The sequence below is a fragment of the Mesoplodon mirus genome (genome assembly GCF_964341445.2).
Source record: "Mesoplodon mirus genome assembly, chromosome: 4".
NCBI classification, from domain to species: Eukaryota; Metazoa; Chordata; class Mammalia; order Artiodactyla; family Ziphiidae; genus Mesoplodon; species Mesoplodon mirus.
The window spans coordinates 185,726,607-185,743,110 of NC_138979.1; the positions used below are offsets into that span (position 1 = coordinate 185,726,607).

The 16,504-nt window shown below is 49.6% G+C and overlaps 1 protein-coding gene and 1 pseudogene across 5 annotated transcripts in view; one reads left to right on the top strand and one right to left on the bottom strand.

Annotated features, from left to right (window-relative positions):
• The first annotated feature begins 2,261 nt into the window (after positions 1-2,261).
• PPP2R5C (protein phosphatase 2 regulatory subunit B'gamma) overlaps positions 2,262-16,504 on the top strand; it is a 133,751-nt gene continuing 119,508 nt past the window's right edge. The window contains exons 1-2 of one of the 4 annotated variants that reach the window (XM_082619738.1): positions 2,262-2,430; positions 3,371-3,436. In XM_082619738.1, the coding sequence (XP_082475864.1) occupies positions 2,404-2,430; positions 3,371-3,436 (93 nt within the window). In that variant the 5' untranslated portion in view covers positions 2,262-2,403. The remainder of the gene's footprint in view (positions 2,431-3,370; positions 3,437-16,504) is intronic. The other 3 variants (XM_082619740.1, XM_082619741.1, XM_082619742.1) reach the window with 3 other exon arrangements.
• Positions 11,909-12,364, bottom strand: LOC309802284 (ATP synthase subunit g, mitochondrial-like; annotated as a pseudogene). Its single transcript has 2 exons — positions 12,313-12,364; positions 11,909-12,216 (listed from the first exon to the last, which is right to left on the bottom strand). The product of its transcript is annotated as an ATP synthase subunit g, mitochondrial-like (transcript).

Here is a 16,504-nt window from a genome sequence, read left to right on the forward strand (position 1 = left end):
ATGCCTCGCTGGCAGGCATCTGGACCACAATTAGATCCTGGTTGTTCACCTCCCCCAACATTCCTGCCACAGTGTCTTCTAAAGCACAATGAGCAAGTCACTCCCCAGCTTAGCATCATCCTTCAGTGACCCCGAACTACAGTCAAAAAAAAAAAGTCCAATTCCTCGCCAAGGAGTACTAGTCTTAATCGGAAGTCTTCGTTCCTTCACTCTCAACTCCGGCCGTAACAGAATACTCCTGTGTTCTTTCACGCTTACGAGCCAGACCACTCTCACTCCAGACCTTGTAGACTTGTCACGTAGCACGTCACGTCTTGTGACTGCTGACTTTCTTGTTTCCATCCCAAGGATGTGGAGTGCTTGAGGACAAGGGTCGTGCCTTGCTCGCCACAGAATCCCTTGCACTGGGCTTTGCACATAGTGGGCATCCAACAAATGTTTGTTGAGTGAATGGATACTGGTGGCATAAACTTGTCTCAGGGAAGCCCCCTGAGCCCCCTTAGAGCTCCATGGTCGTAAACTAATAGTTTCAGAATTATCCTTTTTGATAGATTTATACTGGGTTTATTAAATTGTCAGCATATATTTTATTTTAAAAACGAAATGTTGGGCTTCCCTCGTGGCACAGTGGTTGAGAGTACGCCTGCCGATGCAGGGGACACGGGTTCGTGCCCCGGTCCAGGAAGATCCCACATGCCGCGGAGCGGCTGGGCTCATGAGCCATGGCCGCTGAGCTTGCGCGTCCGGAGCCTGTGCTCCGCAACGGGAGAGGCCACAGCAGTGAGAGGCCCGCGTACCGCAAAAAAATAAATAAATAAAAATAAATATACGAAATGTTATTAACTAGAGGCATTGCTGTACTCCCCCCGCCCCCCACTTTTTTTCACTATTTGTTTTAGAGAAACTATTAACCCACTTAAAAGACTAATCAAAAACCGTTTCTTCTGCACAAACAGCTGTTTGAGCCTGTGCAGTTTACCTGAGGATATTCTTCTAAAAGCACACATTCAGACACCTGCAGGCACAACTTACTTTCAGGACCTCTCACGACACTACTCACTTTAGATCTTTTTTTTCTTCTTTTAGCTTTCCCATGGCAGAGCCACACAGAATAATCGAACTGCTTTGCCTGGCGCCTTTCAAGAGTGAAAACTGGGGCCTAAGAGAACACAGTGGTTTCTAAGTGCCCCGTTAAGACTCAGCACCTAATCATCACGGGTGAGACACCAATGCTTCCCGCATGTGAAATCCGCTCACTCTTGGGAGTCTTAACACCTAATGTATTTCTGCACTAGACAGACTGTGGAAGTAGTGTATCCAAAAGTTAGCCTTCTTTCCGTGAAAACTCATCTCCCCAGAGCTATGAGCGAGGCGAAAGAAATCACGTGACTCCTGGTCATGATGCAGAGGTTTCCTCACATGGTTTATGATCAAACCAAATTAAAGACGAAAATAAAATCCCATTGGCTAAGCTGGAGCCTGATCTGTGGGGCGGGGCCAACAAGGCGGAGGCGGGCCTCGGAGGGCGGGCCGGACATCGGGGGCGGGGCAGACGGAGGAGGAGGCGGGGCAGCCTCAGTAGGTGGTGTCTAGCGGGAACCCGTGAAACCGCCGCTCGGGCGGCTGACTGGCCTCTTCAGCCGCTACCGGGCACTTTCGAGCTCGGCGAGCGCCGCGGCGGTGAGAGGACGAGGCCAGAGGTCGCCGTTTGCGCCCCGCCGGCTGCAGAAGTTGTAGCCATCCGTTTCAAACGTGCCTGTTAGTCACGCCTCACTTGCCCGCTGCTCTCTCCGTCCCGAACCTCCACAGCGGTCCCCGGTCTGTCGCCTCAGTTTGCAGCTCCAGGTTCCCTCCCCTAACTCGGCTCGGCACACCCGGCCGCCGCCGCCCCCGCCGCCCCCGCCGCCCCCGCCGCCCCCACCTGAGACCGACTCCAGCCGGAGCGCGGCGGGGGAGATCGAGGCCGCGCAGGGGCGAGGATACAGGAGAGCGTTAGGGCACGTGAGGGCGCCTCGGCCAATGGCGGGGCGTCTGGAGGGCGGCGGGGCGGGGCCGGCGCGGGGGCGGTGCAGGCGGTGCAGGGGCGGGACCGCGAGCTAGGGGCGGGGCGGGACAGAGGGCTGGGGGGCCAAGGGGGAGGGGGAGAGGAGGGCCGGGCCGGGGGAGGGGCGAAGAGCCGCCGCCGCCGCCGCCGCCGCCGCCGCCGCCGCCGCCGCCGCCGCCGCCGCCGCCGCCGCCGCCGCCGCCGCGAGCCTGGGAAAGGAGAACCGTGAGCAAGCGAACGACTCAGTCCCCGGGCGGCGGCGGCGGCGGCGGCAGCCGGTGGGGCGCGACGGCCGGGGTGGGGGAGCTGCTGCTGCGGGGGGCAGGCGGCGGGAGCGGCGGCGGTGGTCCGCACCAGCCATGCCGAATAAAAACAAGAAGGAGAAAGTGAGTCGGGTCCCGGGCCGCTGGACGGGCCGGGCGGGGAGGGCAAGGGACCGCGCGGAGGGCGGCGGGGAACTGCCCGGGAGCGGGGCCCGGCGGGGCTCAGGGGTCCTGCGAAAGCGGGGGCGCCTTCTGCCCGCTCCCGGGGTGGGGGCGGGGGGCGGCGGGTCGCGCCGGGGCCACGGAGCCCAGGCCGGGATGGGGATTCTGATGGCCCTGGTGGCGGCCGAGGTGGGGGGCGGCGTGGGTGCCCGCCCCGGGGCAGCGCGCGCGGTGGGCGTGAGGGCGCAGGTGGGGCCTCGCAGGTGGTTGACCCAGCCTCGCAGACGCCTGGGCAGGGACTCCAGGGGTGAGGGCGCAGGCGCCTATCAGGGACCCCCGGCCGGGGAGATGGGCAGCGAACGGACCCCGCTTAAGGCTTAGGAAGAATCGTCTGCCTTCCGGAGGGACGCTCTGGGGCTCTGAAATACTATTATTATCCTGGGTGGCGGCGGTGGCGATGCATGTGAGTGTGCTGCGTTTGCATTGGGGGGGGGGTGTATGTTTTTGCTTCAGGTGGAGCTCTGTAGCGTTTCAGAATCACCCCAGAAATCCTTGCTCCCAGGGTTTAGGGTGGGAAGGAAGAAAAAGGATGTGGTGTGGATCTTTCAAGATGCTGAGAGCGCTGTATAAATGTGGGTTTACCTGTTTCTGCTTAAAGTTGTCAGTGCCAGGCAATGCAGACGAAGAAAACAAGGAGAATCTGAATTTGGGTGGGTGGGTGTCTCATCACAATATTGTATCTCTAAACCATATGATGTAGAATTTCTTGATAGTATTGATTAAAACTATCAAAAGTCATTGTTAAATTGTATAACTATTTGTAAAACTGCATTTTGGTTTATCTGATGTTTAGCAGTCTAAAAATTGAGAAGCCTAATTGATTCTGCTTTACGTTTCCCAGGAATCACCAAAAGCAGGGAAAAGTGGAAAAAGTTCAAAAGAAGGACAAGACATAATAGAATCAGAGGTAACTATTCTTAAATATTCACTTTCCATTTTTTCATGAACACCTTTTAACTTAGGGTAGAAAAAATGAGGGTGAGAAAACCTAGGGTCTTCTAAAATGTTTCCCTGTATGAGATTTTTTTCTAGTGTCTTTCATAATCCTCCATTTTAGTTATTTGGGTTTGTATGATTTGCCTTTGGGGAAATACGAATGCTTTAATGACAGTTGTGCGTATCTGTGCTGCTAGTATTTTTAAGTTCATCCCCCACCCCCCAATCTCAAATCTAGCAGCCCTCCTGTGGAGACTGGTTTCAGGGGCTCTCTCACACTGGAGTTGTTCAAGTTCCTATTAGTTTTCCCATCCTCCCTCTTCCTTTACAAGGGGCCGGGTCTCTCAGCAGCTCAACTTCTTTCTCCTGTCACCCTTGCTTTCCTGGATCCAGTCTCTGCTGCTCGTGCCCTGTGCTTTTCTCTGCTGATGTCTCATCCCCTTAGCCTCTTTCCCCAACAATGTTGGTATATTTTGGTTTATCTAGTTTTGCTATTTTTGTGCAATCTTCTATCATCTTTCACATTTTTTTTCTTTGTCTGTAGTGGCCAATTCTGACCACTTTTGCTTCTTGCCTTTGGGCTCATTGAGGAAACAGCTGGGATGCTCCATGGGGATTGTGTCTACCTGGTGGGATTGTGCTTTGATAGCATTTGCAGAGCCAGCACTTGGCTTTGCCTTTTCTTCCTTGTGACTAGTTGTTGAACTGGAGCACCTTGGGCTACGGGTCCAGGAGCTGCATGGACCCAGGCAGAGCTAATAGGCCCTCTTGAATCACTGGTAGCAGAGAAGCTGCTTAATTTGGTGTCATAGTTCTTCAGAGCTGGATTGTTGAAGTCCTTAGTCTTATCACAGATGACAGTAATTTACAAGTGTCAGACCCTTTCCTATAAGCCAAATTAGAATAGCGTTCAATTCTGTCTGGCAAATAAGTTAACGGACCCGTTATCTGCAGTAGCCTTTTTTTCTTTTTTTTTTTTTAAGCCCCAGGTTATCTTTTCCTTATCATTTGGTACATTCTAAGCCTCCCTCCTCTTCAGGAGGTGGTTTATTCCAGCAAATCTGTTGCCCTCCCCAAAGCAAAAAACAGAAATCCGAAAGATTCCTTAAATATCAATATTTTTGTGCCAGTCTTTCCCTGTCATTTCTTTATAGCAGGCAGTCAAGTTTTACTGTGACATTCTTGCATTTGACTTGATTACTTCCTTGTCACTCTTTTGACTAAATTGATTTAAATGATATTTAATTGCTGTGCAAGGGTGTATGCCTTTTCTTTTCCCTTTTTTGGTTTATTGATCTTGCATTAAAACTGCTTAGATTTCCTAGTGCTCCCCCAAACCTTTCTTGCTCACATACCTGTCTCTCACTGTTAGTGTCACACACACAAAAATCAGTGTGTATGTTTCATTTATTCCTGTTTTAGTGGAAAGAACCTGGCTGTAAGGATGGGAAAATGTTAGGTTTGAATCTGAAGAAAACCTCTCAGTAACTCAAAGATACCAAAGCCAATGATAAGTAAAATGTGTGTTTAAGGTGGATTGGGTTCTTAGATGGTCAGTTGCTTAAGATTCTTGAGGTGTGGCCTGCAGTGTCTTGAGTGTGATGCCCCACTTGTCTTTTTGTATTTTTTCTAGCGCTACTGTCTAAGAGCTGGAGCTACAGAGCTTGAAATTACCACTGAAAAATACTGAAATGTTGGGCCCTTCACTACTTCCTCCTAAGGATCCCAGAGGCAACATGGCATATTAACATGACAGTTGGCAGATCACTGTGTATATTTTGCAGGCGCACAAATTGAGGCACTTCCGTTCCTCCGAACTTGGAGTTGACCATTGCTTTTCCATTGTCTCTCTCACCTCAGTGTTCCTCTCTGTTCTTCATTTCTAGTCCCACCCCCTTACCAAGTGTGATGGACTCACGCAGGTGAATTAGACCATTACACACACTCTCTTCTTCTCCTGTCTGCTGATACGACTCTGAACTCGAATATTTTAACCTGAACCGTTCACATAGGTCTGCAGTTCCTACGCTGCTTCTCAGACCTTTCTGATGTCACGTCACCTTCACAGTCAGCGTTGGTTCAGGTTACCCTGTGGACACCCCTCTGTTAGGACAGTTAGAACATCCAGGGCTGGCCAGCCAGAGAGGTGCAGAGCAGGTGCTGGTCCAGGGCAGAGAAGTAATCCCAACAGAGAACACGTTAAAGAACTTGGCCTGCCGTTGACTTAAATAATACACCACTTCAAGTGTGGGGAAGGTCCTTATACAGAAGTCCTGGCCGGTGATAATCTGGCCTCAAGGAAAACAAAGGAGCAGGTGGCTAACATTGCAGACCACTTTGTGGTTAGAACAGGGGGACATTTGATGGCGTGGGTTTTTAGCAAGAATTCCTGCAGTAAAGGAGAGAGTGCTTCAGCCAGGGGCTTAGTAAATAAAATGCTGATGGCCATAAATGATGGCACCTAACTTCTGTGGCCCTATTTCCTCATCCCTAAAACGACTTGGTGAGTTTCAGTTTTGGCCATTTTTAAGTATATGGGATAGATTAGGTGTGACCTCTCTTGAAAGTTTTCCCTGCAAGATATCTGGCAGGATATGTCTTCCCATGTAACAGAATGCCATTAAAAGTCGTAACTGCTGCTGCGCAACTTTTGTCTTTTGGTAGAAACTCCTATTCCTTGAACAATGTGTATTGGAACATCTTTCTTTGCTTTTTTTCTCTTTCACATAGAATGTTTAATGTTTGATTTGCTTATCTATACGTGTCCTGGGAATCTGTTTCCGCCCAGTACATGCTGCTGGTTTATTTCATAGCACACTTTTAAGGCGTGAGGATGCAAATGGGCTCACAAGTAACTTGACCTTGGAAAACTGTGGAGATTGAGAGAGGGAACTCATCTTTGAGCAGGTGTTCTCAGTGCAACATTCACATCTGTAGAAACATAGCTAGGCTCATTGGATGAACATTTAGAATCCTAGTAAATTGCTCAGAGATTCCTAAAGTCCATTTTAGAGGATCAGACCATGCAACCGTGGTTTTTGATACCGTTATTTTAATTTGTGTACTGTGTCCAAAGTTACGTTTTAAAAAGTGTTCGTGCTTTTTGTAAAGTGATTCGTTGTAAGCACATTAAAGGTCGTTCGAGTGTTGTTCTCCAGTTGTGTATCTTACTTATCCTGCTTCAGCTTAGTTTTGTTTGAAAGTCTCTACAGCAACTCTTACATAATATCTGTTGCTGAAAGGAAAGCTGAACAATCCTCTCTCCAACTTGTTAGCTTATTTTGACCCCTTCCACCTTTAGTAATAACTTTTCTTTCTCTTTATGACCTATCCGTTTACATTCCCCTGCCCCTTGCCCCCAGGGTTCCGGAGACAGGGAGCCAGGCTAGCTGGGGTCTCATTGGTGTCAGTGGTGGAGTTGTGTCTTAGAAATTTAAACTGAAATTTTAGAAATATTTAGTAATTCATCTAGTAATAACAGTAACACACGTTACATGTCAGTGGGAATAACGTTTTTATGAAAGACACCTTTCCATGAAACATTTTTGTCTCCAGTCACGTGACTCTGTAGCAGGCGTTTTAAGCCTTGTGAGTAGGAGGAGGACGAGGAAGTGGCTGTGTTGCTTGTGGGTTTTCTGGGGAGGCGGCCATGACTGTCCCCTCCCGAGAAGAGAGTCCCTGACTCCTGTCCCCAAACACCAAAAGCTTCTGTCTGGAGGGTGAATTCTGCGCTCAGGCTCTCGCTGGGGGCCTCCCGGGCCCCTTTTCCCATCGTTCTCTTCCCGACTTTTTCCAGTACAGCCCTAAACTGGACTCCGGTGAAACGCAGAGAGGACTGAAAGGAATAGTACTCTAAAAACTTTTGTGATGGGACTTCACTGTGCGCTTCCACTGCCGGGGGTACAGTTTCGATCCCTGGTCGGGGAACTAAGATCCCTCATGCCGTGCAGCCAAAAAAAAAAAAAAAAAAAAAACTTTTTTGAAATTCTTACGTAATTATTTTATAGGAAATGGGAGTTCCCGGCTTTTAATTGCCATTCTTCCAGTCAGTCCCATCATCTTTGCTTAGAGCCACGGTGTTCAGAAAGGGTGGCTCTGCGGAGAGGACAGTCAGCTGCTAACTGGGAGGACTTGGGGTCCGGAGGTGCCGTGAGCTCGCTGTCCTCAGGGGAGTGAGGCTTCCCTGAGCCGCCCCCTCTTTGGCACCCGCTCCTGCCCTGCGCTACAAGCTGGACGCTTGGTAGGCCCTGAGTGTCTCCCACGGGTGACACCGCTGCCCTGGAGCGGCAGCCCACCCTCGGCACCATGGCCAGGTGTTCCCTGTGGGGCTGCCCTGTGGTCCTGTGCATGTTCCCCAGCATCCTTGGTCAGCCCCACTAGATGCCAGTAGCTCCCCGTCCCCTCCAGTGGTGACAACCAAAAGTGCCTCTCAATGTTGCTCGGTGTCTCCTGGAGGGCAAAATGTCCCCGTGTTGCAACCACTGCTCTAGAAAGGTCCCTCCACAGAGCATGTACATTTGCTTGCGAATCACGCCTGGCACGTGTTCGTGAGAAGAGCAGTGCTGCTCAAACAAAAGGGACATCAAAATTCATGAGGGTTCCAAAGAGCTCTCATCTAGGTGGGCTGTAGCTTTCAGGTGTTTTTCATATTAGAAACTAAAATTGAAATTTTTAAAATATGCATTAATTCATCTAATAACAACACACCCATTACACGTTAACATAAATAGAGTCTTTTTATGAGAAAACTATTTGCAAGAGTTCACTGAAAAAATGGCATTGCTCTATATTTTTGCAAATCTCTTTAATGTCTGGCTTAATAAAAGACAGCTGGCCTCTCAAGTCTGCACCTGCATTCAGTCTGTTTTGATACCACATGTCTGGTAGCCTGCGAAAAATCAACATAACGATGGTTATAAAGGCAAAGCGTGTCTTAGTGTTATCATAAAAATAGTAGATCCCAGAAGGGGCCTAAGGGACCCCACTTTGAGAACTGTTGTAGAATACTTTTTCCCATCCTCTTTCTTGCTTATCTGAATCCTTTCATCTTTTTAGCTCCAACTCAAGTTCATTTTTTCTAAAATTTAAAGGAAGGTTTTTCTCACCATCTTGAAGCATATTTTTTCCATATTTTCAGTTTGAATAGCAGTTATTTGCTGCACCAATTATTTATTATGTATAGTGCCTTGGACAACTTTTATTTACCTATGATTTGCCTCCCTAACTAGACAGAGACCTTGAGGACTTTAACTTGATTCGTCTTTGCACTAATACGCCGTACATATTAGGGCCTGGTGTCAAGAGGTGTTTGTTGGTGCTTTTGAAAGTGCTCAGGAAGAAGGAGAGCTTCAAATCACTCAGCTTGCTGGGTTTTTTCTGATACTGTAAATTTGAAAGAAAAAAAGTCTCTCTTGTTAAGAGGCTTATTGCTTTATCACCTCTTTGATCCTCTAAGGGAATTTTAATGCAGAATTTTCATTCAGTGTAATTTGTTTCAAATAAATAGCATTATACCAAAGCAGAAGATTATAGTATTAGGTCTTTTCCTAATGTTTCTATTTTTTTTTGTAAAATTTTAAGAAGAGTACAGTTGACCCTTGGATAGCATGGGGGTTAGGGGTGCCAACCGTTTGCACAGTCAAAAATCCCAGTATAACTTAGAGTTGGTCCTTCATATCCATGGTTCCTCCGTATCTGTGGTTCTACGTCCAGGGATTCAACTAACCTCGGACCATGTAGTACTGTACTACGTATTTACTGAAAAAAAGCCATGTCTCAGTGGACCCGTGCAGTTCAAACCTATGCTGGTTAAGGGTCAACTGTATTTTATTTTTGTTTTTCGTTTGCTTTTACGTACCACCAGAGGTCAGTGGTAAAAAGCATAGTGTCATGAGACCTTATTCTAATTAAAGCATTTCAAAATAGGGTTTCCATGTAAATACAAGGTTTCCATATGATGTTTGGTACTTTATCTTTTTTTTTAATATTTATTTATTTTTTGGCTGCATCGGGTCTTAGTTGTGGCCTGTGGGCTCTCTAGTTGTGGCCCGCGGGTCCAGAGTGCACGGGCTTAGTTGTTCCGCAGCATGAGGGATCTGAGTTCCCCGACCAGGGATCAAACCTGCGTCTCCTGCATTGGAAGGTGTATTCTTAATGACTGGAGCACCAGGGAAGTCCCTGTCTTTCTTATTTTAATTTTATTTTGGAAGTATTTCTCAGCAGAACATAATACATGTTTATAAGTTATGTGTGTATATACACACACAGAAATATGTGTGTGTGTGTGTGTATATATATATATATATATATATATATATATATATATATATATATACACATACATACATACATAGAGAGGGAGAGAAAGGTTTGTTTTGAGCATCTCCCCTGTGCAAGCACTGGTAAGATAAAGAGTGTGCTATTGTCCTTACTCGTGAAAAACTGTTTTCTGTTACTTGTGACGTGTCGTATCTGTTGAGCTTAGACATTCAGGAGACTTGGGAGTAACTTGGCCCCCCCAGTCAGTCACACTTGCAGCTGCTGAATAGATGTGACAAGATGGAGCACATTCTTGTAAAGAGCCACCTGGAGCTTTGAGTGAGGAAATCAGATGTTTGAAAGCATCTGAGCAAACACAGGATCGCCATTAAATTGTGGAGTTCCTGAGTGCGTGTTGGATGTGGCGTGTGTGTAGCAGGTAAAGCTGGCAGGTAAGATCAGTCAGCATCCCTGTCCCTCTTAAATAAAAGCTCCGTTACGTGATGTGTAATTCTAGAAAGAGTCCTTCCAGTGACTTATGTGAAATCATGTAAAGTGTTCCGGTTCATGGAAGCAGCTCCGAGCGAATGCAAGGCTTGAGCCCTGCCCCACAGTGGTGGCGAGGTTTCCCCCTGCATGTGGGGAGCTGGGAGAGTCAGTCTGCACCTGCATGTCATGGGGACATTTTCCTAAGTCACAGGGAAAATTCCTCTGACAGATCGCAGCTCGAGAAAGTCTTCAGTGTTTCCTTGAATGTTGGGTACCTTCCCAGGTCAGGGAGTGATGCCATCTGGTTTGGCCCAGCATTTTGGTAACAGCCTTGCGTCTTGCTGTCAGTCTGTCGTGTGGAGCGGAGACTCCCCGGGCCCTGCTTCTCCCTCAGGTTTGAGAGCAGCCGATGCTGGGAAGGGCTGCTTCCCAAACGCCGGCGACAGTGTCATCTTCTTCTTCTCCACCTGGGGGAGTGAGAGAACCGGCCTAGAAATTTAACTCTCCAAGGGGGGGAGGAAGAAAAGCTTTGTTAGTTGGAAGACTTTGCGTTTTCCTTTATCATAAGTGTTTTTTAAAGATGAACTTGAGCATGGCTCTAAAGGGGCGTTAGCTCCTACCTAAAGCTGGTTTTGCGCAGTGGGTACCAGGCGGCTCTGAGGTGCTGGACCTGCGCCATCGAAGAGGTTAGTTAGCCTTTAGCCACACGCGGCTGTCTAAGTTAATGAAAAATACATTAGATTGAGAAATTCAGTTCCTTGGTCACGCTAGCCACATTTCAAGCGCCCAGTGGCCACACGTGGCCAATGGCTCCCCTGCTGGACAGCAGATAGGGAGCATTTCCCACTTCGCAGAAAGTTCTACTGGACAGAGCTGCCTTAGACCCTAGCAGTAGCTTCCAAAATAACTCTAATGTGAGCGCACTGAACTGAACTTTGTTAGCTATCACTCTTCTTAATATGAAATATCAAATTTAAGATTAAATTTAAGAGAAAAGAAGACATATAAATGGGCAAAAGAGAAGGAAATGGGTAAAATAGGGTAAAGAGGCAGGTGAGAAGGGGCTTTGGTGGTGAGGTGGGAAGGAGGCCCTGCTTACCACTTGGTCCAGGACCCGCCTACGTTCTAAAGACCCACACCGGAAACACAGAGGAGGCCACGCCAGTCCCCACAGGAGTGGACCCAGAGAGGCCCCAGGGAGACAGCCACCTTGTCTGTCTGCTTCTCGTCTTTCTTTTTCGACATCTATCTTTACGGCGGGGGGGTGGGGGGCGCGTCAGAACACACATGGTTTAAAAAAGAAAATAGTGCGAAGTCTGTACTTTCCCGTTTCACTTGATCCACTCTGAGCCCTGCATCACAGAGCAAACCTCTCTGGACTTTTCTGGTTTGCTCCAGATCGCACCGGACGCCGTACGGTGTGGTCAGAGGGAGAGGATGGGCTCCGTAGTGGGAGGGAACCTTCCCTCTCCCAGAGTCATCTTCCTCCCTTCATCTGGCCTTTCTCCTCCCTCCCTCCCTTCCTTCCTTTCTTTCCTCCCTCCCTCCCTCCATGACTTCATTCCCTCCTTCCTTCCTTCATTCCTTTTTTTTTTTGACACATTGCCTTATTTTATTCAAAAACCAGTCTGCTCATACATAGTCCAAGAACACCGAAATAATAAAGCAAATATAATCACATGTGAAAGATTGGTCTTCAAACATCATAGCCAATGATGCCACGCTTGCCTGTGATCTCGCCGGCATGAAACCACGTCCACACCTCAGTGGCCACCAAACCATTCAGCAGAGCTTCCTTAACTGTGAGCTGTTTGAAGCTACCGGTTTGAGCACCACTGACAATTTTTTTCAAGCTCTGAATAGCTGTAGGGATCTCAGCAGGGGTTGGAGGGACCAGCTCAACCTTGGCATAGTGCCAAAGTATGGCCAATCAAGGTTTCAAGTAAGTCACAGCAATGTCGACCAGCGCTGGGGCCTTTTCCGCGAGGTTACGGACAAACTGGGCTGTGGTTCTAGGACAGAAAGTCCGTCGCCCCGACTGGCCGGCTGAATGGTCATTCTCTTTCACGTTGCAGGCTTCCCTTCAGTAGATTCACTCACTCATAGTCGTCCAGCAGGTACGTTCTGAGGTCCTACTATGTGCGAGCGCCATCGCAGGTGCTGGGGATTCAGCACGGGACACAGCAGGGCCCCTGCCCTCAAGCTGGTGTGCTGTGTGCACTCGTGTTTCCAATTTCTCCACATCCTCCCTAACACTTGTTTTCCTTTTTTTCTTAAATTATAGCCACCCTAGTGGGTGTGAAGTGTTATGTCATCGTTTGCCTAACGGCTAAAGGTCTTGAGCATCTTTTCATGTGCTTATTGGCCATTTGTATATCTTCAGAGAAATGTCTGTTCAAGTTCTTTGCCAGGTTTTTTTTCCCCGGATGCACTGGGTCTTTGGTGCTGCGCGCGGGCTTTCTCTAGTTGCGGCGAGCGGGGGCTACACTTCATTGCGGTGCACGGGCTTCTCATTGTGGTGGCTTCTCTTGTTGCGGAGCATGGGCTCTAGGTGCGCGGGCTTCAGTAGTTGTGGCCCGCGGGCTCTAGAGCGCAGGCTCCGTAGTTGTGGCTCTTGGGCTTAGTTGCTCCACGGCATGTGGGATCTTCCCGGACCAGGGCTCGAACCCGTGTCCCCTGCATTGGCAGGTGGATTCTTAACTACTGCGCCACCAGGGAAGCCCCCTTTGCTAGTTTTTTAAATGGGTGTTTGTCTTTCTGTTGTTGGAGCTCTTAACGCAGGCATACCTTGTTTTACTGCGCTTCACTTTGTTGTACTTTGCAGATACTGTTTTTTTTTTTAATAAACTGAAGGTTTGTGACAACCCTGTGCTGTCAGATGATGGTTGGCATTTTTTAGCAATAAGGTATTTTTTAATTAAGGTATGTACATTTTTTTAGACGTAATGCTATTGCACACTTAATAGACTACAGTATAGTGTAAACATAACTTTTATATGCCCTAGGAAACCAAACACTTCCTTTATTGTGATGTTTGCTTTATTGCAGTGGTCTGGAGCAGGACCTGGAATTTCTCCAGTATCTCTGATATTGCCTGTATATTCTGGGTACTAGACCCTTATTACAAAACTTGCAGATATTTTCTCCCATTCCATGGATTGTCTTTTCACTTTCTTAATAAAAAGTTTGTGTCTTTTTGATGCACAAAAGTTTTAAATTTTTATTAAGTCCTATTTATGATTTTTCTTTTGTTGCTTGTGCTTCTGGTGTTATATCTAAGAAACCACTGTCAAATCCAAGGTCATGAAGATTCACCTCTGTATTCTCTTAAGGGTTTTATGGTTTTAGCTCTTATATTTAGGTCGTGGATATGACTGGTCATTGATCCGTTTTGAGTTAATTTTTGTTTATGTGTGAGGTAGGGATTCCCTCCCACCCCATTTCATTCTTTTGCACGTGGTTATCCAGCTGTCCCAGCGTCATTGGTTGAAGAGACTGTTCTTTTCCCATTGAGTGGTCTTGGCTCTTAATTCTGTTCCATTGATCTATCTGCATGTCTGTCCTCATGCCAGTACCACACTGCTTTGATGGAAAGGCATGCCGCTACGGGGTTTCAGCTACCTGGTTAGTGTGATACAGATAAAGCAGCCGTGGAGGGGGCGGGAGATGCGTGAGTTCCGACTCCTCGCCTCCGTTCGTGTGGAATCGCCACCCGGCTGCCGCAGCCGCAGCCCCTTCACAATTGGGCTTATTTCTACCCGTTTCCCCTGCCACATTGGTGACTTGTCCCACCATCCGCCATCTGCGGGAGCCCGGGTTCCCAGAGACACCTCCCCATCCACGCGCCTCCGCTTCCGCGTCTTGACCTCCTGTCTAGACAACCAGAAAAGCCTTCTTGTGGGCCCTTCGGCTTCCACACCTGAGCCTGAAAGCCTTTTAAAAAGGGAAGGCTTTTTGTGTCATCGCCCCGCCCGAACGCTCTCCATGGCTTCCAGCTCTTTCAGATAGAGTGCGGCTCCTTAGCCTAGGCGCCTGGGGCCGCGCCGGCCTCGGCCTCGCCTCGCCTCGCCTGAACGCGGGCTCTCAGTGCCGCGCGCGTCCACGTACGCACACGCACGCAGACGCACATGCGCACGTGCGCGCGCACCCACACGTAGAGCTCCTCCCTTGCGGGTCTTCGCGCGTCCTCAGAGCAGCCCTCCGACCGTGAGGTGCGTCAGCGTGCTGTCGGGGCCCGGGCAGCGCCGTGTCCCTCAGGGAACCGGCCCGCACGGTGTCACAGCCGGACAGCCCCGCCCCCACCCCCAGCTAAGGGTCCCTGTGCGGGGGCGTCCCCTCGGGGTGGGCAGAGGGACGGAGTTACAGCTGAGGGGGCCAGGAGCGACGCCTGGGCGGCGGGGAGGGCCTCGCCAGGACCTGAGTGTGGAGAGCGGGCCGCCAGGCCCAGCCCGAGCAGGGAGGTGGTGACGTCGGTTGCGGGAGTTTGGAGACAGCCCTTAAGCTGGAGGGGGTGATGGAGCCAGGTTTTCCCGTCCCGTCCCGAGGAGAGCGCTCTGGAGGGAGGCCAGAGGCAGAGGCGGCAGGTGTTGGGGTAACTGTGTGTTGTTGTCCCGGGCGTTGGCAGCCTTACCTCAGCGTGTGCCCTGTGGTGGCTGTCGATACCCCTGGACTCGGTCTGCCCTGTGTATTGGCCAGATCCCCCAGTCCTCGTGCAAAAAGCTTTGTTCGGTAAGACGCACAGTCCATTCTCCTGTCTGCGTAGGAGCAGCGGTGGAGGTGCTTTTGCTCACGTTTGTACCCAGCTGTTTGTCACGGTCATTACGTGTATAGCCCTGGATTCGGCATTACAGGAGAATAAAGAGGAAACAGACTTCAGTGTGCAGGACGTGTGTGTACGTAACAACGTTGGAAACGAGTACGTCTCCTAGGAGGGGCTGTTGGAGACCGTGGGGTAACCGCTGGGGCTTTCTGGGGGCGTCTAGAGAAAGCTGTGCGGGATGGTTTTCACGTGGGGAATTCCGTGGAGGAGGAGAGTTATGGACGGTGTTTGTAAGGAAGAAAGGCCCGTGCTTTCATGATTAGGTGGAAAGAAGGACAGACATCGTGGTCAGAGCCCGAGAAAGCGCATTTCGAGGAAGGGACTGTTGGCTGCAGGAGAAAAGGGAGCCAGGCCCTGGCTCGCGGTTCGGAGTCCTGTCTGTGCGGGTCAGTAATGGCACCTTGGAAAACTCTTCCCAGATATTCTTAAGCACCTTCTTAAAAAACAAAGCAGCTCTCAGTTCTTAGTAAAAATCCCTGTCAAGGATGAGAGCCTGTAGCTGGGGGCTCCAGTCAGTGTGTCTGTTTGGCGCTGTGTCATCGGAAGGGGCTTGGCAGGTTCGTGTTTCTAGGACGAGTCTGATGGGCTTCTTAAAAGAGCCTGTGTGCACATCCAGAGTCCATCCCTGGGCAGACAGGAGGGTGTGGGAGGAGGGAGTGTGTTGCACAAAGAATCTTGACAGCGGACACTCACCTTGGTGGCTGTCAGCCGTCACTGCTGGGGCCGAGCACAGCCAAGCTCCACCCGTGAGCCTGCACGGATGACAGGGGACCCCCGGCTCTGCTGCATGTGCCCTCACACTCATCCACCGCCTCTGCTTGAGTGTTGGCAATGTTCCTCACCTTGCGTGTCAGCTGCACGTCGTGGGACAGCCTAGTTGTCACGGAGCAGTCTGGAGATGAGCGCACTGAATCTGGAGCCTGGAGACGAATGCAAGGAAAGAGGCTAGAAACGAGCATTTCCTATTGCTCAAGAGGAAAGCGCCTTTCTGTAGCCTTTTTACTGGTTTTTGAGGGCTGAATGTGGGCAAACAGGGAAAGCTGTCATTTATAAGGTATTCAACTATACTAGTTGCTTGTTGGTGCTGTACAAGGGACCACAAACTTAATGGCTTAAAAGAACACAAGCTCATTATCTTACAGTTCTGGAGGTCAGAGGTCTGAAATGGGCTGAAATTAAGGTGTCAGCCTGGCCAGTCCTTTCTGGAGGCTCTAGAGGAGAATCGTTTCCTAGCCTTTTCCAACTTCTAGAGGCCACCTGCACTCCTTGGCTCAGGGCCCCTTCCTCTGTCATCAAAGCCAGCAGCATAGCATCTTCCATCCTCTGACCTCTGCTTCGTTGCCTCCTTGCCTTCTCTTGTCTCGCAAAGACCTGTGTGAATACGTGGGGCCCTTCCTGATAACCCAGGATCATCTGCCATCCCAGGATCCTTAACCTCATCACACCTGCCAAGTCCCTTTTGCCAAGTGAGGA